At 31.1% G+C, this 25,616-nt stretch overlaps 2 protein-coding genes across 2 annotated transcripts; one reads left to right on the plus strand and one right to left on the minus strand.

Moving 5' to 3' along the window:
* The first annotated feature begins 7,813 nt into the window (after positions 1–7,813).
* On the plus strand, positions 7,814–13,554 carry LOC133701283 (probable magnesium transporter NIPA4). The gene is made up of 9 exons (XM_062125146.1): positions 7,814–8,354; positions 9,077–9,133; positions 9,410–9,500; positions 9,572–9,732; positions 9,847–9,974; positions 10,076–10,213; positions 12,081–12,173; positions 12,850–12,955; positions 13,138–13,554. The coding sequence occupies exons 1-9, from the start codon at positions 8,192–8,194 to the stop codon at positions 13,239–13,241; spliced, it is 1,041 nt and encodes a 346-aa protein (XP_061981130.1). The 5' UTR covers positions 7,814–8,191; the 3' UTR covers positions 13,242–13,554.
* A 431-nt stretch (positions 13,555–13,985) lies between these two features.
* Positions 13,986–16,491, minus strand: LOC133701284 (uncharacterized). The gene is made up of 2 exons (XM_062125148.1): positions 16,306–16,491; positions 13,986–14,613 (listed from the first exon to the last, which is right to left on the minus strand). The coding sequence occupies exons 1-2, from the start codon at positions 16,389–16,391 to the stop codon at positions 14,508–14,510; spliced, it is 192 nt and encodes a 63-aa protein (XP_061981132.1). The 5' UTR covers positions 16,392–16,491; the 3' UTR covers positions 13,986–14,507.
* Between the last annotated feature and the right edge of the window lie 9,125 nt (positions 16,492–25,616).

The following is a 25,616-nucleotide window of genomic DNA, read 5'->3' on the forward strand; positions in this document are numbered from 1 at the left end:
CAAGAAATCTAACATGTCATTCATTTTTAAGAGCGAGGGATTTTATCATGGTTAATATTCAATAACTGTGATTCTTAAGACAACAAAATTGTTCCTTGCCTCCACATATTTTATGATGGCCCCTGTGTCTATTACCCGTGCTCCAATATGTTCCACTGCTACCATTGGTTTGCTTTTAGAATATAAGGACCAAAAAGTTTAATCCCACTAGAAGCTAAAGGACTTGAGAATACTTTAACAAAGATAATTACTTTAAAGGAGATGCATTCAAAGGACATACTTCAATTCTACTACTTTTGGAACTAATTATCTGAAACCATAAAAAATCAAATAAAAATAAAGAAAGAATCAAATTTTACATTTAAAACCCAAAAAACATTAAAAAAACGTTAAGATATCATGATTTCACACGAAATTGAATTCATGAAAATAGACTAAAAACCATAAAAATCTATCTCAGCACATTAAAAAAAATATCATCGAATGAAAAAATCAAAGTTTACAAAAGATAATAATCGAGATTAACATAAAAATAACCAATAAACTATCCTTGCCTTTATCATCAATGTCATCTCCAGAATTCTCCTAAACCACCACCACCATCTTCGCTGCCTCCACGAGAAAAACCAGTAAGCCGCGATCACAAATATCACAGCCGCCACCGTCACCTCGATCTCCCGGCATTAAAAATTGCAACATTGCCGTTTCAAACATTCCGCCTCGCAGTTTCACCTCTCTCTCTAATTTTAGTCGGTAACTGAATCAAACATTGATAAATTAGGGTTTAAATAATAATGAGAGAAAGGGAGGGAGCGTTTTGAAGAGTAAAATAGAAAGACAATTTCTAGAGAGAAAGTGGTATTTTCATTATTTTTTAAAAGTTTTTTTTAGAGAGAGAGAGAAGACCGTTGTTAATGGTTGAATTCTGGAGATTAATAGCGACGGAGAAGGTAGAGCTCAGGAAATTAAAAAAAAAAACAAATGACGTTGGTTTTTTATTATGATGGTCTTGCCCTTGGTACTGTTTGGTAATTACAGGATGTTGGAAGCTTTGAAGAGTATGATTTGGTTGTTTTGGAGGGTAGTTTTGGGAGAGGGAGCTCAACACGCTAAATGCCATCTCTTTTTTTTTTTTTTAAGATTAACGTGGATGTCCGCACCAGATTGCGTGCACCTCGACTAATCCCACGAGCCCTGAAGTTAACGACCATATAAGCCTCCAGTGGCCATCACATGAGCAACCACAAGGCTCGAACCTGAGACTACAGAGGGAGCAAACCCCTTAGTCCCAAGTTCTTATCACTAGGCCACCACCTGATGGTTGTTATTGTTGGTGTTATTATTATTAGAAAAAAATATTCTTTAATTTGGTTCGAATTATAATTAATAGTTTGAAAATTTATTTGATAAAAAATATATGGTTATTTATTTAAACTCTTTTGAAATAGAAATCAGCACGGTAATATATATATATATATTACATATGAATCATACTAATCTTTTCAAAAATTAAACATATTTAATATAATTAAAAAATTAATATTATTTTAAAAATGATAAATAAACAAAAAAAACCACAAGGAAGTGAAATACAAACTTAAAAAATATTAAAAAGTTATAAATTAAAAAAAAAACAAAACTATATATAAAAAAAGGACCAAAGTCAAGCTAACCCGAGCTAGCACAGTAACATGTAATCTGGACATTAAAGGGCGAGTTAGTCCGGATTAACCTAACAAACTTGTATTCTAGGTTATGATATCGGGATAATTTGATAGGAAAAAACTGAAGAAAACCACAAAGCTATTTTCTTAATAAAAAAGACAATATCGAACGACAATATAAAAAAAAAGACAAAAAAATATGTAAACCTTTGACCCGGGTCATCAGACTGGAAGCACCATACATGACATAATCATGAAGACCAATCCCTAGAAAATGAAATGTTGAAGTATGAAATCGAAAAAAAAATACAATAAAAAAATACAAAATTAAAAATAGCAATTAAAAGAATGAATGTTAAAATCGAGATAAAGAATAAATTAAAAGGCAACAACAGATTTTCACTTTGAGATTTAAACTGAAAGAACAAAAATATTAACAAAAGAAAAACAAAAACCAAAATAATGAGCATGAAAATAAAATAAAAAAGAATATACTATCAACTTGGATTGAAAAGTGGAATTAAAAACAATTAAAATCTTATAAAAAATAAGAAATTATAAGAATAAGGACTAAATTGAAAACACTAATACATGATAAAAAAAACATTAAGCATGTAGAATTTTTCAAGGTGTTTTTTTACATTAAAAAAAATTATTAATGCAAATAAAAAAACTTATGCACGCATCCTATTAAGTAAATCATGAAATATTGTGTAAATAAATAAAAAAATCATTAACGATAAATAAAAACGTAAGTGAAAAAACTGAGAGACAAATTAAAATATTTAATATCTCACCACAGATTATTTACATGTTGTGTTTGATAAATTTGTTTATTAAAATCAATTTATAATAGAGATCGACACGTATAAAACTTATTTAAAAAAATATTATGCAAGGTTGCACATATTCAAACAATTATAAAAACAAATATTTGATCTAAATAAAATACATTAAAAAAATCACAGATGAATCATGTTAACTTCTTAACAAATTAAACACACCCAGTATAATTAAAAAATAATTGTTATTTAAAAAAATGCTAAATAAGCAAAAAAACAATCATAGATAATGGGTATTAATTAAAATATTAATTTATTATTTAAAAAAATACATATAAAAACAGGTATTAATTTTTAAAGAAATTTAAAAAGGAAAAAACAAATAATGTTAGGCCATATACGTGGCCCACATAGAAAGATCTTGCGCACATGCCTGCTAGTTTAGGCCCCCACGCACGAGCTTGTAATTATTTTTCATGTCATCTGCTTTAATGCTTTTTTTATTTTTTTTAAAAGACAACGTGACATCTGAAATTCCAGAATCCAGTCATTGTAGTGGTCGAAAAAACAGGGTTAATAGTTTTTTTCCTTCCAAAAACTCATTTGTAACTCGGTTTTTACCTAAAACATCTAGGAAACACACTAGAAACCTTGTTAAATCAAACAATGGCCTCCAAAAACACAAAAAACTGGCCCAAAACCCGAAATCAACCTGAACCAAAAATCTTCTTGAGCTCGGATTTGTTTCTTAGGTGTTTCAAGATTAAAAAAAAAAAAATCTTAACTCCTCTCCTTACATGAAACCTTTTGACACAAAAAAATGTTCGTTTTCATGGCCTAATGCTTCCCCAACAATAACTTTCTCTCTCTAAACCGGGATCTAGCGACCCCCTCTCTCTCCTCCACCCTAAAAAGACTAAAAATAGGAGGAAAATGAAATTTGATGTCAAAATATATTTTAAAAAAATTATAGGGAACAAATACCTAATTGCTTAAAAAGATGGTGGACAAAAATGAAATTCTCAAATAAATTGCATACATGTCACCAATTTTACTCGTTTTTGTAACTTCAGTCCCATGTCTTTAAAATATATTTTAAAAAAATTATAGGGAACAAATACCTAATTGCTTAAAAAGATGGTGGACAAAAATGAAATTCTCAAATAAATTGCATACATGTCACCAATTTTACTCGTTTTTGTAACTTCAGTCCCATGTCTTTCAATTCAACTCTCACCCCTAAGAAATCATGCAATTGGCTATAGTTTGGGTTCAAAATGGCTCAATTATGCAAAAGAAAAGCTTAAATGATCAAATTGAAAATTTTTAAAAATTTCACTATTGTAATCCACAGTGAAATATAAGAGAGTGAATAGTAATTAGTCATTTTCTTTTCATGGGATTTTGTTGAGAAAGGCACAACCACTTTGCATATGGCAACATTAAATTGACATGCTGAAAGTGTGCAATTACTCTTGGACTTGAGAGCTTCTGTTGTGGTAAAGGCACTGTCAAATTTCAAATCCGAAGATAAAGGCAACACATGCAAGAAATGGTGATCTTAACAAAATATCCAGCCCTAGTTTAGTTGTATGATGTTAGTCTTGCAATCATAAAGTGCTTCTTCTTGGACATCACTCGTGAAAATATTAATTTAAATGATTTCAATGTATTTTACATTTCAATGTTAATTTACAAACTTACATCACTCGTAAATTTTTTGTATTTTCAATGTTTTCTGTGAGAGCTTGTGAAGCTCTTTGTAGATGAGCAGAAAAGAATAAGTATGAACAGTTCTGTGAACCCCTAAAAATTTAAAAATAAAATAAATAACAAGTAAAAAATTACTATTATCAATAGGTAAGATAAGTCAGAATAACATAAAAAATGTTGGTGTAAACCCTAGTTAAAAATTGGTGATATTGTCGTAAAACGATAATAAGTCCATAAATAAATTAAATGATGTAAAAAGTAAAATAAATATATTTTGAAATAAATATATGATCACAAGGATTTAGAGGAATAAACGATATGGTCTAGGAAAGGATGAAACAAGAAAAATTTAGGTTCTTCAACCAAGTTTATGTTATTATCATAACTCTAAATCCAATCGTTTGATCGAGTTGCAATTTTACGAAGAGTCTTATGATGTATTTTTATATTTTACATTAAAAATTTAAGGCAATTAGAGTTCGAGAAAGTTATGTAATAATGTCAACAAGTGGACAAAAAAATAACATATAAACTTAACAATGGCATTTTCATAAATAAATTGAATAAATTGGAAATTTTAGTTTCTTCCTCTCTTTAAAACAGTCAGTCCTGTTGGAAGAGAAAAAAAAAGAGATAGTTCTCCTTCTTTATTTTTACTTAGAAACTTAAGAGAAATCATGATTTAAGTCATGGTTAGTGAGAGGATAGGTGTTTAAAAACAATCAAACACAAGAATAAAACATAAATCAAGTGAGAGAATAGGGATTTCCAGAGAGAAGTCACAAAAAAAAGTGAGCAAGAAAAGAGAAAGGGTGGAAATTTTTTGAATGGTTATTCCAAGCTCATTTGATTATCCGATAAAGAATTCTAAACTCAATTATGCAAATTTAAGTAGAGAAAAACGAATTTTTATGTGAAATTCTTAAATCTTAATAGGGGTTCTTGGATGAAAATTAAGGGGATGATATTATTATGGTGGAATAATATAATTGGGGTAGAATATGATATGAATGACTGAAATAATGAGTAATTGTAAAAGAAAAATTTGGTATTTTGGTTAAATTAGGCCTGGCCATGATAAGTAAAAAGTGTGGAATTTATAGAGTTAAAGTGAATATTTAATCATTGCTTGTATTTAGCATATGAAGATGTGTTGATGATGGTTATAATTGGATTAAATTAATTATCAAATTTTAATTGATTTTCTTGTTAGTATATTATGAATTAGGGTATGTATGCAAATATTGAAAAATTATGTTAATGATTTACAATTGATAGATTGAGTAGTATGTTTAATGAAAATTTATAAACAATTGAAGATCGGATTATGAAAACAAATGAAACTTAGGATTGGTTATGTATTGTTTTGCGGAAGAACTGGATAATTGTGATAATTTGTGTGTGTGTGTGTATGTTATTAGGGTGGTAATAATAAAGAAAGAATGGTTAGTTATAAACATTGAAATTAATGTTGAGTATATTTGTGTATTAAGATTTTTTTATAAAAGATTAACGCATGAGAAATTTATCTTAAAATTTATAAATGGATATAAAATTTATATTATGAAAAATATACAAAGAGAAAATAAACTGGAACTCTCATTCAAGTTATAACCTAAATATGAATATAAAAGAACATGGATAGTTAATTTAATGAAATTAAAGGTATGTGTGGATAATGTATTTGAATGTTGGTAGTGTTAAGATTATAAACGAAAATTTAGAGAATTTGAGAACTAATATTTGAATATGTAAGTTGGTTGTTAATAAATAAATAGTGGAACATGAAGTGAATAAATGATAAGAAAAAAAAATTAATAAGAAGTAAATATCTTCCATGAAAAATAATAGTATCATAAATTAAGAAATTCTATAGTTATATTTCGATTCAAGTTGGATTTGAATAGTTATTTTAGACTCGGGTTTAAATATAAATAATATAAAGCATGAATAATGAATATTCATTTCTATCCCTATAAAAAAGAATAGATTTGGGTAAGGAAAACAAAACGAATTCTTATCATCCACTTTAAAAAAAAAATTAGATCATTTGTATTTATAGAAACTTTTATATAGATTCTTTCATTTAATGTTTCTTTAATTCTTATCATATCATCTACTTTTACTTTTTATTGAAAATTCTTACCCTTTATATCCTACATTGATAAATAAATAAAATTTTATGTTTTTATGATAACATGTATCAAGTAAAGCTAAAATGATGGGTTTTTTTTTTTAAAAAAAAAACACAATATCAAACCTCCTTCATTTCATGTTTTCTACCATAGTTATTATACTCGACTTAAGAATCAACTCAAAAAAAGATTTGGATTGCTGGTTTAACTCATGGATCACTAGGTCAATGCAAATCATTTTTTAAAATATCATTTTAACTCGCAGACCAATTTTTTTAAAAAACAATGTAGTTTTATTTTTAAAATTTTTTAAAGTTAACTAATCAGGTTAACAAAGTCATTAAAAGTTTGTTTGAATTAATTGAATTTTACAATATCAATATATATTTTTTAATTAATTTAAATCTTGATCCAAGTCAGGTTTCAAATCATAAATTTATCGGATCAACGTGCTAGACTTATAGATTCAAAATGTTAATCAATTAGGTCAATAGAGTCATTAAAAACCTGTTCATATCAACTGAATTTTACTGATCAATATCCTTTTTTATTTAATTTGAAACTCAATCCAGGTGAAGTTTTGAATGATGCATTTCTCATATCAACATACTAAACCATATCATGTTTAAATATTATAGAATCAAAATGTTAATTAATCAAGTTAATCAAGTCATTAAAAACCCGATCATATCAACTATATTTTATAAAATTAATATTTTTTTTCTATTTAATTTGAAATTTAATTTAGATCAGGGTCCAAATCATGAATTTTTCAGGTCAACATGATGGACAGAACCGAGTTTAACATTATAGAATCAAAATGTTACCCAATAAGGTCAATTTGGTTATCAAAAAATCGATTAGATCAACTGAATTTTACCAAATTAATATTTTTTTATTTAATTTAAAATATAATTCAGGTCAAGTTTTGAACCATGAATTTCTTGAATCAACTAACCGATTAGATCAACTGAGTCATTAAAAATCTAGTCAGATAAGTTAGATTTTATTGAATCAATATCTTTTTTAATTTAATTTAAAATCTAATCTAATGGTTCTAAATCTTGAATTTCTCGGATTAATATTATAACAAAAGTTAAATGATATCAGAAAATCACTGTAAATTAAGAAACTTTTTAATGTGAATTGTATTAGTAGTTTCATTTTCAATTTCTCATCTTATTTTTTTGCGTGATGTTTATTTGGTTGTTTGTGCTTTTTTTTTTCTCTATTAATAATCAAAGTGCATAATTATTCTTTTTGTTTTGTTGCTTGTCAATTCAAGTATTGTTGTCGGACCAAAACCTTTAAATCTAAAATATTTTTTAATCTTTTTAATTATTTTTTAAATATTTTAAAAAATAATATTAACCTACCGGAAACACCGGCTAATCTACTAGTGCTGTAGCGAACCAAGTTTAACATTATAGAATTAAGAAAACACCATAATTCTTTAAAAATAAAATAAAATTACAAATATGAAAAGTTATTATGTAAATAAATAAAATAGGTGGGAAGCAGTAGCTTGATGAGTCAGACATGAGTCATCTTCTGGTAAAACAAATCCAACATACCTCTCTCTCCACCCTTCGCATCTAACCAATCTCTCTCTCGCAACCACAACACAGACAGCTGGATCCACCACCACGCGCGCACCTCCACTCTCTTTCTCTACGCGCCGACACCATCTTCCTTCCACCTCTCAGATCCGCTCCTTCTCCTAAGTCCACACAGTTTTCCTGCTTTACGAGCTGCTTCAAACTCAGTTTCAACTCCGTTCGAGTAAGAACTGAGTTTGGTAAATAAATAAAGAAAGAAATGGTGGTGTGAAGATATAGTAAGGGTTGTTTGTTTACAAGTGGAACAATAGGGTTTTGGTGTTTTTAACTGTAGAATTATGGCGATGGAGAGTGGGAGCTGGAAAGAGTCGTACAAGGGGATGTCGGCTGATAATATTAAGGGATTAGTGTTGGCACTGTCTTCCAGCGTCTTTATTGGTGCCAGTTTCATTGTCAAGAAGAAGGGCTTGAAGAAAGCTGGGGCCTCCGGTATCAGGGCAGGTATCTTTTTTTTCATTTTTTTTAATGATTTTGGATTTTTTTTGGGGTTTTATTTTTAAGCTTGACTTTATTATTGGTTACCCAGTAATGGGCTGGAAAATCTCCTCAAGATTTACTCTTTTTGGCCATTTTGGGAAGTGTTGGCAGTATAAGAATGGTTGGATTAGAACTTGTCTCAAACTTCAAGTAGATTCCAAGCTGATGATGTTCTTGATTAGGTTTTAGGTGGTGGTGGTGGTGTACTTATGTTTGAAACTTGAGAGATTGATTTTGATGGATTTTTGCTGAATGTGTTAGGTTTTTTTTTAACGAGTCAGTTGGAAGTTTTGGAAAGTGGGTTTATGAGGAGTTAATAAGATCTATCTATTTCTTTGTAATAATTGCATTTTACAGGTTTCTTGCAATCCCTTTTGAGCTCTTAACTCAACTTCCATGTATTTCGTTAATGAATTACGTATGGGCAACACTAGTTTTTGAATCCATATGTGGATACAAATTTGTTGGCAAGATGTGTGATTTTATTTTATACGGAAATTAATGTGTTACCTTTTGTGGTGGCGTGTGTTGAAATCTATTTGTTCTATATGCAAAAATGCTTATGGAAATTCATAAACCTCAATTTTAGTGCCCTGCTTTGCTATTGTACCTTTTACAGTGTGCTGTTATACTTGTATAGTGAACATGAATTCACTGAAATTGAATCTGTTGACTTTAATTCACAGGAAGTGGAGGTTATACTTACTTATATGAACCGCTCTGGTGGGTGGGCATGATAACAAGTAAGTTTTACCATCATCAAATGTGGTTGTTTCTTAAGTCATCTGCTTTTAGATCTTGAGATGATACGAATGTTTAAGTGCGTCTCTCCTTTTCTTTCTCTGTGTTCAATGTGGATGCAAGTTACGTTTGATCTTTTTACAAAAGCCTCTGTTTAAACTCTTCACAACTTGTAGTGCCTTTAAAATCTAACAAATTGGTTATCTGCTTATTTTGTCTGGACATCATAGCTGTATTTGCAACTAGTCCACTCTAATCTTTGCCTGTTATTTCAACAGTGATTGTTGGGGAAATTGCTAATTTTGCAGCTTATGCATTTGCACCAGCTATCCTGGTCACTCCTCTTGGTGCTCTCAGCATTATTATAAGGCATGATAGATCATCAACCACAATCTAATTTATATTTCTTATTCAGGTCTTAACATTTTGTTGGTTTGCAGTGCTGCTCTTGCACATATCATATTACGAGAGAAATTGCATATTTTTGGAATTCTTGGTTGTGTTCTTTGTGTTGTGGGTTCTACAACAATTGTGCTGCATGCTCCTCAAGAACGTGAGATTGAATCCGTGAAAGAAGTTTGGGATCTCGCTACAGAGCCTGGTAATAGATTTGTTTGTTAAAAATAGTGTGAAAATTGCATATTAATCATAATTCTAATAGACTAAGTTGCAAAGAAATGTGCTTAAGAAACAAACCTGTATCCCTTTTTTTCAGCCTTTCTGTTCTATGCTGCTTTGGTCATAGCAGCTGTATTCATTCTCATATTCCACTTTATCCCTGACTATGGCCAGACGCATATAATGGTTTACATTGGTGTTTGTTCTCTCGTAGGCTCCTTGTCGGTATGTATTTTTATACTTTTGTTGGTTATTGTATTGTTTGTTTTCTTGCAAGGTTTTTTCCCCTTTTGTAAATGATCTTCTCAATTGTTGATGTTTGACAGGTCATGAGTGTTAAAGCGCTTGGAATTGCGTTGAAGCTGACACTGTCAGGAACGAATCAGCTAATATATCCGCAAACATGGGTCTTTGCCTTTGTTGTAATTACTTGTGTGCTTACCCAAATGAATTATTTGAACAAGGTAGCAGCTGTTTCTTGTCTGTCATCTTAGGGGTTTTTTATGCACTTATCAGATAATTATCTATTTAAGTATATCATTATACTTTGGATCATTTATTTAACTTCCTCTATGATAAGATCCTTGCTAGTTGGTGGATGTTGTTACATTCCAATGAAGTTGATAACTTTCGCATTACACCTTCCTGAGTTATTAAAATCTTTCCTGTCATGGTACTTTCAATGATGATGGAACATGGGAAAATTTGTGTTTGTTATCATGATGTGCAAATATGTGGCTATTGGCTTTGTTATAGAAGTTTTAAGGTGTCTTTCCTTAACTTTTCTTTTACTGGGCCCTCATATTCAAAAGCAGGGAAGGGAATTGTTAAATAAGAACTTCGCAAGAGATGATAAATAAGAGTTTAGGACAAAGAGATGTTAATTGGTAATAGCATCAGAGTTTGTTTTTTGGTCTGTCATGTGGCTGTCAATCTAATACTTTGCATTATATGGTCGTGAGGAAGTTGAAGGGGAGCATGTAGAGTGAAGAGCATATATCTTACAAACTTGGCTGAGGGACTGTCTCTCTATATCTTACAAACTGATCATACTGGTGTGAGATGGTGTCTCCTGTTGTGGATACTGTATCTATCAAATTCAGGAGTGTTATTTCAAGGAGTCTAATATGTTAGGCTGAACTGAGGCAGGGGCTAATCGGGGTTTTATTTTGCATGTCAGGGGAATGGCTTCAAAATCAGATCAGCTCACTTTGTGGAGTGATTTTATCTCTTCATAAAACCTCTTAAAACTCTTCAGTGATGCTTCATGAAGTCCCTAAGATTTTCGAGTGATTTTGGAAGTGTGATCTTGCTGATTGGTCTTCATCTCTTTGTTTTTCATTTTGTATTTTGTTCTTGTGGTTGATTCAAATGGATAAATGCTCAAGTTTTCTATGATTAGCATTATAAGGCCAGATAGTATTATTTTGCTTAGGATGCTATTTGTTGGTGGTATCAAAAACCCTGTATGATGTGGGAAATCCAAATTCTTGATACAATGGATTCTGGGCTTGATAACAATGCCTTTTATTTTACCTGATATGTTTGGAGTAATGTCTCTAGCTGCGTACAGAAAATTGTATGGGTGTGTGGGTTTCTGTCGGAGAGATGAGGGTTGGGATTCCTACTTCAATGGGTCTTTGGAACTGTTGAAACTTGGTTGGTGGTAGACTATCTTTCGGTCTTTATGTTGTCTAGTGCATGGGATGTATGAAATATTTTGGAGGATGTGAAGAAATTATATTAATTAGCTTTTTTATTTGCTGTGATAAAATAAAATTGGATTGATTCTCATTTAGTCATTTGATCACCATGGGTACTTACTCTGTCCTAATATTTTTCTCCCCTTTTGTGATTTTTGGGATGTCCCAAACACTGTTCCTTAAAAATAAAATTTGTTAATCTTACAAATCTATTACCCATTATGATTGTTAAAAGAGAGAGAAAGAGCTCAATCAACTATTCAGAAGCGTCATGCTAATAGGTTGGCCGCATTGATCCTTTTTCTCCATTTGTTTTGTTCTGTGTCAGGGGAAGCATTGAGACATAAATGTAACAGGTTCTGTTGTAAATTGATTATCCATCAGTCTGTCTTGTGCCTAGAAGTGTAAAATTGGCTTAAACGATACTATTTAGGAGTTCGAATATCTTTTCTTGTTGAGGTTTGCACCTAAAATAAGGATTAACTCTGTAGTTGCGTGGATTTGTATCAAGTAACATCTTGGATTTCATGTGTCGCTTGTCATCTGGTTGTGTGCAAAACTTATTGTTTTTTTATGGTGACAGCTCTCTCATTCTCCTTTGATTATATTTTTGGTTTTTCCTATGCAGGCGCTTGATACTTTCAACACTGCTGTTGTTTCTCCTATATACTATGTTATGTTTACATCACTTACAATTTTGGCAAGTGTAATCATGTTCAAGGTATGCTTTTCTACTGACTCAGAAAGCATCCTCTCTTATTTTGTCAACTTGATATGATTTGTTAATTGTCCGCAGTGGTAATGCTTTGAAAGTGCTTTTCAAAGTGTGTTTGGATCAAAACAATTGAAAATCACCCAAACAAGCATCAAATTGATGCCCTTTCAGCCCAAAACACAGCTTTGTACCGTAGTACCAAACTCACACTAAAGCAGCCTGATTGAGGTGTCGAAGGCATGGAATTTATGTCTCAGTCTTGTAACCTCCTTGCCTTTCAGTTGATCCCGTTTCAACCTGTTGGTGAATGGAAAATTGAACTTTCTTTGAACTTTTCAGCATTTAGTATTTTCTTGTCTGGTAATGGCTTCCCCTTTGTTTTTAGAATAAAGATAAATGAAAAGAGTTCTGAAGAGGTGAAGAAAAATAAGCATATAGCTGATGGTTTTTATTTCTACAACTGAATCATTGCTCTAAAGGCTGGAATTTGGAAAAAATATTCCCATGGTGCCTTCATTTGTGGTCTACTGGTGTTTAGACTCTTTTGGGGATTTGTTATATTTTGAAGTTTGACTTTAATTAATTTTTTCAGCATGATTTTACACTGTTTTTTAGTTGTTAGCAAATTTGTGATTGATGATGAATAACCATTTTTTAATATCATCCTTTTTATTCTAATCAGGATTGGGATAGGCAGAGTCCAACTCAAATAGTCACCGAAATGTGTGGGTTCATGACTATACTTTCAGGAACGTTTCTTCTTCACAAGACGAAGGATATGGCTGATGGTATATGCTCTCTATATCATTATTATTGTAACCATTATTAGTATTTCCTACCCGTGCCCCTTGTCACCCACAAGCACTTGATGCACCATTGATATGGTTCCTAACTGCATGATTTATGAGAGATCCATGCCAGTATCTTTGGAATTCTTAACCTCTGATTGATGTTTTGAAATCAAATGTAGGATCTCCATCTCTACCCGTGCGACTCTCCAAGCACACAGAGGAGGATGGCTTTGGTACTGAGGGCATTCCTCTTAGGCGGCAGGATTCATCGAGAGCACCATAAAATTCATTTTTTGCTTGAGCTCGTTTCTTCAATCACACCTCTTTCGGGGAGGGAGTGAAAAAAAAAAAAAAGCTCAAGGCACCATCACCTGTCCATTGTTGAGTCCATTTTCGTTTTGTTATACATTACAGTAAGAAGGGAAGGTGAAAATTTTCTCTTCATTAAACCCTTTTTAGGTGAGAGAGTGCATCAGCTGTTGCCTTGTTTACAGCTCCCCGTATTCATACAGAAAGAACTGGCCAATGTGATTTTGGATAGCATTGGTAATAGTGTATCATTCTTCCAATTTTCCCAAGAAAGAATCTTCAGCTTCCTTCTGTGTGCAGGGAAACAAATTTCTAGTGGATGTTTTATCTTCCACTTGGTCATTTTCAATTTTTTTTTTAATGGCATCCATGTGATCACCTGATACTCTACTGGTTCTACGTGATTGGTGGTGGAAAGGAAGATGCACGAGTTGGTCCTTTGAAGGATGAAAAAAATGTTGAAAGCCCCAAAGAACTAATGTCAAATTTACTACATAAATCCTCACCAGGTTCACAAATAAATTGCTAGTTTCTAATGTCTATCCAAATTATGAAGATAGTGAGATAGATGATACATTCCTAGCCAGAAATACATTTTAAAACTATTTCAGATATATTTATTATATCTTTGTTGTTGTTCCTCCAACAAAATACATGTTTGTTTTTCCTTAAATATTCAAAAACATCAAGTAAAATGTTAGGCATAGAACGCAGAAGATAATCAATCAACAAGGAAATACTAATTAGCTTGAAGCAGTTTTAACATGGGGCAGGAACCAAAAAACCTAGCAGTTGAGTACCGAGAAGAGGCTATCCGGGCGATCTTTGCATTCTGAACCTGAAGACTGAATGCCCGGTATGACATCCAGTAGAAGCTCAGGGCCGGAAGCAGCTGTTATTCGAGCTACTAAGCATTCTAATACACAGAAACATGAACATTTCTATTGACTGTGGTTCCATGACAAGTTTTCGAGCTTTGTTCTAGTTTCTTTTTTCTTTTTTCTTCCCTTCAGAGAATACAGAATAGTCTCTGGCTAAATATTCTCTTCCACAATTTACAGCACCTGGCATAGAATCAGATTCTCACATATACCTCTACTTGGAGAAACAGAACATATTGAATTGCAGTATCCCATGATGTAAAACTCATGAGACATTTTGATGCTGTTGTATTCCTCTAGAAGAGAACAGACAAGACAGCAATCCCTTTCCTCTAGATGGCAATATTAAGATTTTGGCCTCACTTGGGCATTTGCTTCAGAAGGCCAGACACCGAAGCACAATGTGTTGACTTGTAATCGCATTTCACACAGCAAGACTGCAGATTTTCTATCACTTTAAGGCACCTAGACCATTTCAAAATGCCAATTAGAAACTATGAATACGAGGAAAATCAGATGCATCAGTAGCATAGGATAGCACAGAAGGTGAATAAGTTGACAGTTGCCTAATATGTAGATGGACTGGATCATGTTAATGAATAGAAATAGATTGCGGAAACACATTATAGCATCAATTAACCAAAAATACATCAAACCACACAGAAGGTCTTTCAGCACACAGAGGTTTGCTAACTGGTTAGTTTTATGTAATTAATATCAATAATAATCCCTACTCTACAGATTCTCAGCACCATATATAGGGCTACTAGGCAGCACTAGCAATCACTTCCTCGTCCTAATACATAAGAGTATTGCCAGCAACAACTACGCTGGAGGGTCGCCAGCCATCTGAGAACTAAATTACCACTGGGCAAAAAGAAAGAAATGACTGAGAAAAGAAAGAGGATGATAATCATGGCCAATGAGATTGCTCAAGAAGCTAATCAGCAGAGTTATTTTACATGTAGATAAGGATTCAACCATGATTTCAACCAACTCCCACAACCAATTTGACCAGTCACACAGTTAATAAAATCAATTGGAGAAACAAACATGTTTTAACCTCGCCCCAAAAGAGTTGTACCAGTTATTCCAACTTGCTTCATCAAATAATCATTCAAATACCAAACAGAACCTACCTACATGAAAAAGCAACTTCATCTAGAAAGAAGGTACTGTTGAAGGTTTCTCAAATCCAGTCACTACCACACGCTCCATCAGTTGCATAGAATTCAAGACAAACACACCAATCAGGCCCTCATCGCAGAGCAGAGATTTATTTTTGCAAACATTTATGGAGCACAAAAATATAGACATTTTTTGCCGGCAATTTGATTGCATGCTCTCAGGTTATTAGGTGGCAAAATATTCAAGAAAGCATCAGAGAATTTGAAAACTCCAATGATGACAGACAAAAAACCATGACTTTTAACAGTCCAGGAGGAGCATAAGCTGTAAAGGGCTTCATTGAAAAGACGCAAACTGAAACTTTAGCACTACACCTGCTCAATCACATATCAAGAACTGGAAGCATTGGAAGTTAAGACTCGAAACCAAGGAAAAAGGTCGCCCGGTAGAAGTTAGAACATCAACTAAAACGGCACAGCAAAGTCAGGAAATAAGACAAGCTGAGGAAATCAAGAAACATGCTTCACATTTTTCGGCCTAAATTAAAACTGGGTTATTAAAATCACAACATTAAAAAAAATAATCAAGAAAGATACAAAACAACAGAACTCTAAAGCAGTTTCTAGTTATAAGTGATCACCAAAACCTAACAATGCTTCAAATTTCTTTCCCAGAGCAAATTATTTTGCATTTTGGTCAAGGAATATTTGCTTGCGCTCCATCACAAATCAAGTTTCAACACCTTCTTATCAGTTCATCTTCTTTCTCTTATTAATATCTAAAAGACAGTGGAAAGATGGGAAATTTTTGCCTCCAGTAAATCTCATAGAAAATTGCTAAGATGGAAAAAACCCCATAAGCAAGCAAAGCACAAAGGGTTGAAGCCCTGTAGAGCTGAATATCTAGAAATTTGATCTTCATTGAAAACCCATGAATTATATCATATTTTTGGAGACAGCAAGCCAAGTTTACGAATTCCAGACATTAGAAACAAAGAAAGATGAAACGAAAAGAACATCAGTTGCTTACTTCTGAGGGAGGAAGTTGTTTTTGGAGAGACAAGCTTGAATATCGCAAGCTTCTTTCTTGCACGGCTCTTTGCTTGCTCGTGCCATTTCTTTCTTTTTATTTTGAGAAAAAAATTGGCACCCGATCCATATCGCTTGTTGTTGAATTGAAAATTAACTGTTTATGGTCAGACTTCTCCACCAATGGCGGTGCCAAATATTTATTTAGATAAAAAGTTGTGATACTTTTGTCTTATAAAAATACCGTAATTATAAGAGATTATCTACGAGTGTGCTTGGAAATGATGTAAATTATATTATTTTAAATTTTGAAATTAAAATTAAAAATATATACATGTTTCGTTTTGATGTACTAATATTAAAAATAATTTTTAAAAAATAAAAAAATTATTTTGATATATTTCTAAGTAAAATCATTATTATAATCTCAAATACATTATAAGACTCAATCAAACACCTCTAACTGAGTTTAAATGAGTCATAGGTAAGTTTAATCAGGTTAATTTTCAAACCAATTTAAACATAATTTTAGCCTGAGTCAGTTAGATTTGAATTAAAAAATTATTAAAAGTGTGTTTGTAATTGTGATAAATATTATTTTTTAAAATATATTTTTATTTAAAAATACATCAAAATAATATATTTAAAAAAAATTATTTTTAACATCAATATATCAAAATGATTTAAAATTATAAAAAAATATTTAAAATTTTAAAAAATATATTTAAAAAAAAACACAATACAACTATAATCTCAAATAATGCCTGATCTGATATGACAATTAAAGTTGGTTAACCATATAAAATAACCATGGACATATAAATCTTAAGATAGAACTCACGCACAACATTGATAATCTTCTCCATGATATTTGTAACATTATTTTGAACCATCATATTTCTTAAACACCTAGAGTTAATCTACATAACTTTATTCTTTTCAAAAAAATCATAGTTTTAGAGGTTGATCTTAACAATGCCAATGTTATAGGCCAGGATGGTTAAGTTATTTTTTTTAAGGATCAAAACAACATGGTTATGACCAATTTGTTTTTACAGAAAAATTATTTGATCGATTTTACCCGAATCAACTAAGTCACGAGTCTATACAGTTTTTTAATAGGGTTTGACTAGTCAATTTCTTTTGCAAATTTTTCTTCAAACCAAATCAATCTAGATCTTAGATCAGCCTAGTCTAGGTCAATCCGCCAAGTTCTGTTCAAATTTTGTAACGGTGCCAAAAATTACTCATTGTTTTAACATATATATTAAAATATGCTTTTATGTTATCATAACTAATTCGATAAAAAAAAAAGAAGTTATTTTGTGTTTATTTATCAGTTGATATGTGTTTGAATTGGAATGAACATTGCTCCACCTTTTCTATATCTCTGCCTTTCGTTTCGTTCTCGAACCTGAGAATCCTATACAAGTTTATGCCAGAATATAAAATACTAATAGAATGAGAGAACACAGAGGAAGTACAATTGTGTTGAAAATATTGTATATCACCGTGACAATACTTCTTGATACAAGGAAAGTTCTTATAAAATTATAGTATAAAAGAATAACTAAACTATAGTGATTTAAATTTCTAGATAATGATTAATATATTAAGCTACATTATCTTCCTTAATCTTCCCCTTCATATTTGGTTGTTGGCAACTAAGAGTTTGTGTTGCTGACTTAGTTTCTAACTCAATGGAATCATGTATACGCCCTCTCAATCTAAAGAGTAGTTGGCAAACATTCAGATTGGTTAAGACAAGTTGAAAAGCACAGTAGCTCATTGGTTCAATCAAAGGACCGGCTAGCTGATCTTTACTTGATATGAATTAAACAACAAGTTCTTCTTTCTAACTTGGTCACATATATAATGAAAGTATATCTCGATGTGTGTGGTATGCAAATGAAACATAGGATTAACCATCAAATATGTCATTCCAATATTGTCACACCATAACATAGGTGATTGTCGTGGTGTAAGATCAATATCTTTTAAGACAAATTTCAATCATTTGATTTCAAAGGTTGTATCATGAAATAACTTATATTTAGCTTATATACTACTTATAAAAAATGTGAATTGTTGTTTATAGCACCAAGAGATAAGATTTATGCCTATAAAAACATATTATACACCTATTAATCGATGATCATCGTGATCAATTGTCCAATTAAAATCTAAAAATACTTTAAAATTAAAAGATGATGATTGCTGAAGATACAAACCAATTGGGATGGTATGTTTAAGATATTGTAATATCTTTTTAACAGCCTACCAGTGTGTGTCGAATGGGTTGTGCATGAACTTGTTAACCTTATGAATCGAGAAGGAAAGGTCAGGTTTTGTGAAAGCCAAGTATTGTAAGTTGCCAACAACATGTCTCTATAAATGTGGATTTGAATATGGAGTCCCCTTAGTTGTAGTCAATTGACATGTAGTAGACATATAGTTGGTGCAAGGTTTACTTACAACCATATTTGTTTTATGAAGAAGTTCAACAATGTATTTGCATTGAGTTAAATATATACCATCACTGTTATGCAACACCTCAATACCTAGAAAAGAATTGAGATTACCAAGGTCCTTGACAGTGAATGTAGAGTGCAACTCCCGAATGAGATGTTATATGACAGAGACAAAAGAACCTGTAATAAGAATATCATCATCACAAATCAAAATGAGAATAAAAACACCATTTTTTCGCTGAATAAACAGTGAACTATCAGTTTTGCTATTAGTAAAGCCAAACTCATGTAATCTGTCACTAAGGTGTGAGAATCAGGCTTATAGAGCCTACTTGAGACCATATAAACATTTATGCAATGTGCAAATATGACGAGGGTACCGGGGGTGAACAAAGCCTTATGGTTAGGACATATAGACCTTCTCATCTAACCTTCCATATAGGAAAGCATTTTATATATCTATTTGTTTAAGATTCCATTATATGGAGGCATCCAAGGACAAGACAACATGAATGGTTGCATGTTTAACAACTGGGTTGAATGTCTCATTGAAGTCGATGGTATGTTGTTGATGAAAACCTTTTTTTTTTCTACCAACCATGCCTTATAATGTTTCGGAGAACCATCAGCATGTCGTTTGATTTTGTATACTCAGTGGCAACCCATAATGTTGACACTAGGAGGAGAAGTAATCAAAAACTATGTTCCATTATGTAAGAGAGCATCAAACTCAATGTTCATTGTTGTACGCTAGTGTTGTGATTTAACAACCTCACTATAACAGGTAGATTCCACCTCTTGAGACTTAAGTGAACTAATTAAAGCCTTAGGCAGAGGGTACCTAACAAAGTCATCAAAAAGTGTTTTCAGTTTGGAGATATTATTTCATGTTCTAGTAATCATAGAATGATACATGATTGGTTTAATTGCAAAATTGGTGTCTAAGGATGGTGGATCAACAATGCATATATTGTTGGATAGTAGAGACACACGAAGAGCTGCTTGATTTATTAAAAAAAAGGTGGAACATGAGTAGACCCCTAATGTAGAGTCTGTCATGGTGCAACATTACTTGGAGAGAGACTATACTAATACACAAAATTATTAGTAGTAATTGATAAAACATTGGTCGACATATCGTTAAAACTGGGAGTATAAACTAAATTGAGGTTGACATGTAACAGAATATGGTTGGAGGGGGGATATTGGGAAGGTGAAGACTTGGATGGAATATGATAAGGGAAATATTATTCATCAAAGATTACATAACGGGATATATAAATACAACCAGATGATAAATCATGTAAGAAAGAGTAATTAGGGGTCTTTTTATAGATAAATTCATATGGTGATAAATTATTAAGAATAGGTGTAGGAAGATGATTAATTAAATAAGTGGCAGTTGAAAAGGCATCTTCCTAATAAATTAAAGGTAAGCGAGAGTGTGATAGAATACTGAGACTGATTTCAACAATTTATCCGTGTTAATGTTCAATTAACCTTATTCGTTGGTGAGTATGAGAACATAATAGATGATGAGAAATACCATTTTGCGCAAAATAATTATGGACTTTACAATACTCACCACCCCAATCAGATTGGATGGCTTTAATTTTTTGTTCAAAGTGTTTTTCAACGTAATACTAAAATTGAAAAAAAAACCATGCTCAACATCAAATTTTAACTTTATAGAAAATAACCATAAAAATTTAGAATAGTCATCAAGAAAAATAACATGATATCGAGCATCCATAGTTGATACTAAAGATGTCAGACCCTATACATTTATGAAAATTAAATCTAAATGAGCATTAAAAACATAAATGGAAGAACAAAAAGGCAAAGTATGGCTCTTGATTAATTGATAATCGGGGCACACTGAGTGACTCTTGATTTTATTAACTGGGAGCTTATTTGAATTCAAAACATGACAAACAACTTGAGGAACAACATGACCAAGTTGACAATGCCATTGACCAAAGAAAGTACAAATACTAGAGAGAGTTTGAGGATGAAATCTATTATTGGAAAAGTGATATAGACCATTACAAACTTGGCCACGATAAAAGACCTTCCCCGAGTAATTCTTCATAAGAAAATACAAGCCATGAAACTCAAAATAGACATGATTATCAATGTAGAATTTTTTAATATAAATTATTTTTTCTTGATTTGAGCAATCAAAATGACATGATTTAAGACAAAATGATGGTTGGAATTATGAAGAATAGAGTTTCAATTTTAGAGATATACAAACCTTGTCCATTACTTACTAAAAAATAATTTGGACCATTGTAGTCTTCATTTCGTAAATTTAGATTATCCATATCAAGGGTGATATGGTGAGTATTCTCTGTGTCTATATGCCAATCTGACTCCAAATCACTTGTATTTTACACAAACAAAACATGTTTCTGTTGAGGGGTAAAAAAGTCCTAATATATGGGATTAAAGCGATGATAACACTTACTAGCAAAGTGTCCATCCTTGCTACATACCTGACATGAAACAATTGTCGAACAAGAGATGTTAAAAAGATTTAAGGAGAAGGTACCTCATAAAAAACCATGGTATTGTTGTCCTTTACCACGTGATCCATAATGCCTCATAGTGTTTAGTTGTATAGGTTACCTTTGAACAATATTAGCTTCAAAAATTGGTGAAGACGCAGATAGATGGTGACATGTTAGACGAGCTTCTGTTACTATTATCAAGGAATAAACTTTCTTAAGAGTGACATGATCTATGCGAACATAGATAAAGGACACAAAGCTATCATAGTCATGTCCCAAGCCAACAAGAACACAGGTAATGATTTCATCATAGTGGAGTGATCGACCAACCACAACAAGTTTATTAGTTAATTTCTTAATAGATAGAAAGTATTCATTGGTATATTGATTGTCTTTCTTGATTGTAACAAACTGAGTATGAATATGTATGATGCAAGTTTTAGACTGGGAAGAAAAATGAATAGCAAGAGCTTGCCAAACAACATGAGAGGTGGTATAAAAAACCACTTGAGTGAGAACACCTTCTGTCATAAAGGACATAAGAGTGCTCAAAATAAGGTTATCCTATCATACCTAATAAAAATATGCAAGATTTACAATTTGAGTAAGTTATATAGTATTAGGATGTATAGTATCAATGAATAGAGATGAACTCTGAAATGTGTCATCAAGATAGCCATATAAATCTTAGCCATGAAAATAAAAAATTAATTATGCCTTCCAAAAATGGTGGTTATAAGCTATCAATTTGATGAAAGTAATATTTGGCATAAGGGAGATTGTGGTAGGAGATGAATGGATATTATCAATGCCTGTTGTTAAGGGAAAAAAGGTAGCTATGTTAAGATGTTAGTATTTTAATATGACTTTGATAGTATATAAAATAATAATAGTAAAATGAGAGAACATAAAAGAATTACAATTGTGTTGAAAATATTATATATCACCATGACAATACTTTTTGATATAGGGATAGTTCTTATTGAGTTATAGTATAACATAATAGCTAAACTATAGTGTTGTAGATTTCTAGATAATGATTAACATATCAAGTTACATTATCTTCCGTAATCTTCTCCTACATATTTGGTTGTTGATAGCTAAGAGTTTGTATTATTGACTTAGCTTCCAACTTAACATTATCCTTTATACACATGATCCATACCACATGCAGGAAAGACACTTATTTTTTTTAGGGACACATATTATCAATCACATAAAATCAATCACAACACACACACATAATAAATTAAAAAATAAGCATAATTATTACTATAGATACTGCAGTCTTGCATGATACATTCAAGAAAATATAGCTATATACTACAACTAACAAAACTGGGGATCTTGATTCCCTTAAGTTCTAATGAAATTCTAATTCTTAACTAATGATCCATTAATCTCAAATTCTATATTGACATGATCCTAACTTGTCTTTTACTAATATATCTACATGATTACAAATCAGTTGTTCTCACTTAGAGATCAAACAATCTAGACTATAAAATTTTAATTGTATCCCTTCAATTTGATCATATATGTTACTAATGCCTTCATCAACCTTCTTTTTCATTGCCTTCCATATCTTGAATTGAAGTTTCTTCTTTTATCCTTTAAATAATCTAAAAGACTGCTATTATGTTCCTTTCTAGCATCCTTCATCTTCACAACACCCTTTGGCCTTGTCTTGATGGTGTCATCAAGACTGAAACATACTATATAAGTCTTGATAGAAGAAAGTTTTTGGAATATGCCAACTTTATTCATCAAGGTTGTTTTTTGTTTTGAGAAACTCATTGCTTTGGAAGTGTTTGAAGTATGGTAGAAGTTGTTTTTCAAAGTGTTTTTTCCCTCGGAAATGCATCAAAATAATGTTTTTTTAAAAAAAACATTTTTTGACATCATCATATCAAAAAGATCCAAAATATAAAAAAGAAATAAGCAAAACAAAATATCAATTTTTTTAGAATTGTGATTTGGAACATGGTCCCTTTGTTTCTAATCATGAGGATCTTATTATATTGGATATGTATATTGAAAAAGCAATTAGTCACGGAAAGGGAAATCTTTCCTTCCTTTTTTATTTTAGATTCCATCAAGTAAGCAAGCAATTTAATGAAAAAGCCTTAATTGTTTTTAGTAGTTCTTGTTTCTTGTTGGTACAAGGATTTACTATCAAACAATTTTGTGCAAGGAATGAACAAGGAACTAAAAGGAGTCCTTATTAACATATATTAATAAAAGAACAAACTAAAATGGAAGGTGGTTAAGAAAAGTGATTTTACTATAGTAGAAGAAGACACATTTCATTTTGGATTTTAACAGTAAAAATACTATTTTGCCACTCATTCAAATAACAAATGGCCTTGCTTAAGAGGGTATTAGGTCATTTTCCTTTATATGAATAGTAAAAATACTAAAATGCACTTATAGACAAAATAATATGCCTTTAGTCTAAGGGTATTATTGGTTTTTTATATTTGAGTGTATGATCTATTTACTAAAATGCCTTTTAAGTCAGCAAAATCAAAGTTTTCAATCATAGGGTATTTATATCTTTTTTAATCTTTTTTTTGTTATTTTTGTTTTATCAAGGGAATTATTGTATTTTATCATAATGAAATAATATTAAAATTGTAAAAGACTGCTAGCACATGCAGTGCCTTCTGGTGGTTAAACCTGTTCATCTAAAATGTCATTAGATGCATTGCGCGTGTCTTCTTTCTCCTAGCACAACGTGTGTCATAGATGATTGGGTGGTTTTTTGCTAATAGGCTTTTTTTTTTTTTTTTCTCTCTCTTCCCCTAAAAATTGCATCTTAGTGTTCTTTTTATATATATATATATATATTTGTGCTTTGATCCTTCTTCTTTTGATTTCTTATTTATGTTTTTAGATCTTTAATAAGAGTTTTATTTCTTTTCAATTTAATCCTTCAATTCCAATTTGTAACGAACTATGCTTTTTAATTTAGTCCTTATTCTTTTGATTTCTAGTTTTTTTACTTGATCTTTTTATAAAAGTTTTTATTTTTCAATTTCACCCTTCAATCCAAGTTTATTTTGTGTTATTTTTTTAATTTGGTCCTCGATTTTTTATTGGAGTTATTTTTCTCTTCAATTTAACCTTCCAAACAAAAATTCATGTCCTTTTTCTTTAAATTTCTTTTATCGATCATTTGGCCTTTTATTAATTCTTTTATCAATTTAACCCTCCAATTAAAAAAAATAGTTACCCTTTAATTTATTTTTTATTTTGATTTTCATCCTTATTATTTTAATTACCATTTTTTTTTTATCTTAGATCCTTTTTGTGTAGTTATTTTTCCCCTCGTTATGTTCTTCAGTGTTTGTTAACTCGGTCCAATTCTTTGTCATTTTTTTTAATCTATTTTCGTGCCCCCGTAGATTTCTTTCCAAAGTATCGTGATTATTTTTTTTATAAAATTATTCGATTAATATTATTGTCTTTTCTTTTATTGTCTAGTTAAAATAAAATCAACTTATTAATCCTAATCGGTGGTATAACTTGAATTGTTGATTTCTTTTCTTTCCTTAAAACATGTTTGCATCATCTAAACATTGTTTTTTATGGAGAAATACAAACCCATAACATAGCGCGGGCTCGTGTCTAGATAACATATACTAATCGAGGAGCGGAATTCATCATTCCCATCTTCATAGAGCACTATTCGATAGTGCGTTTTCTTTTATTTTCTTAAAGTTTATTCTTTTTTCAATTCATACTTTAATGGGTTTGCTTATCCTAATCTCATAACCTGGGTCACTAGTTTAACGAGTTAACTCGGGTTTTTATATTATTTATTTAGTTGATTTCCCCCCAAATTCTATCTTTTCATATTTGGTTAATTTAGAATTAGACTTTATAATTTCTTTCGATTCGCTTTCTATGAAGTTATCTTAGTCTCATTACTTGGGTTGCCGGTTTGGCAGGTTAATCCAAGTTAACTCGGGTAATTTTTTGTGTCTTTTATTTATTTATTTTCAATTCCATTATTCAACATTAGGTTTATTAGGAATTAATCTTCATAATTTATTTCAATATGCTTTATGTTGAGTTATCCCATTTATATAAACAAGGTTATAGGTTTAGCAGGTTAACCTAACTTAACTCGAGTTGTTTGTTATTTGGTCTCTTTTTAATTGATTTTTTCTTCAATTTATCTTTTAATATCATGCTGATCGAGAATTGAATTTCATAGTTATTTTCTTTTCACTTTTTTTTTTTGAAAAATTTATTTGTTTTTTTAAAAAAAAAACTCTATCCTTTCTTCTTCTTTTTTTTTTTTTTTACTTTGAACCTCATAC

The sequence above is a fragment of the Populus nigra genome, chromosome 8, assembly GCF_951802175.1.
Source record: "Populus nigra chromosome 8, ddPopNigr1.1, whole genome shotgun sequence".
In the NCBI taxonomy this organism is placed as follows: domain Eukaryota; kingdom Viridiplantae; phylum Streptophyta; class Magnoliopsida; order Malpighiales; family Salicaceae; genus Populus; species Populus nigra.

Coding starts and splice junctions, on each gene's coding strand:
- LOC133701284 (XM_062125148.1), bottom strand. CDS start 16,391: ATGGCACGAGCAAGCAAAGAGCCGTGCAAGAAAGAAGCTTGCGATATT. Junction 14,614..16,305: donor AACAACTTCCTCCCTCAGAA/GTAAGCAACTGA, acceptor GAAATGGTCTAG/GTGCCTTAAAGTGATAGAAA.
- LOC133701283 (XM_062125146.1), top strand. CDS start 8,192: ATGGCGATGGAGAGTGGGAGCTGGAAAGAGTCGTACAAGGGGATGTCG. Junction 9,975..10,075: donor CTCTCGTAGGCTCCTTGTCG/GTATGTATTTTT, acceptor GATGTTTGACAG/GTCATGAGTGTTAAAGCGCT. Junction 12,174..12,849: donor CAAGTGTAATCATGTTCAAG/GTATGCTTTTCT, acceptor TATTCTAATCAG/GATTGGGATAGGCAGAGTCC.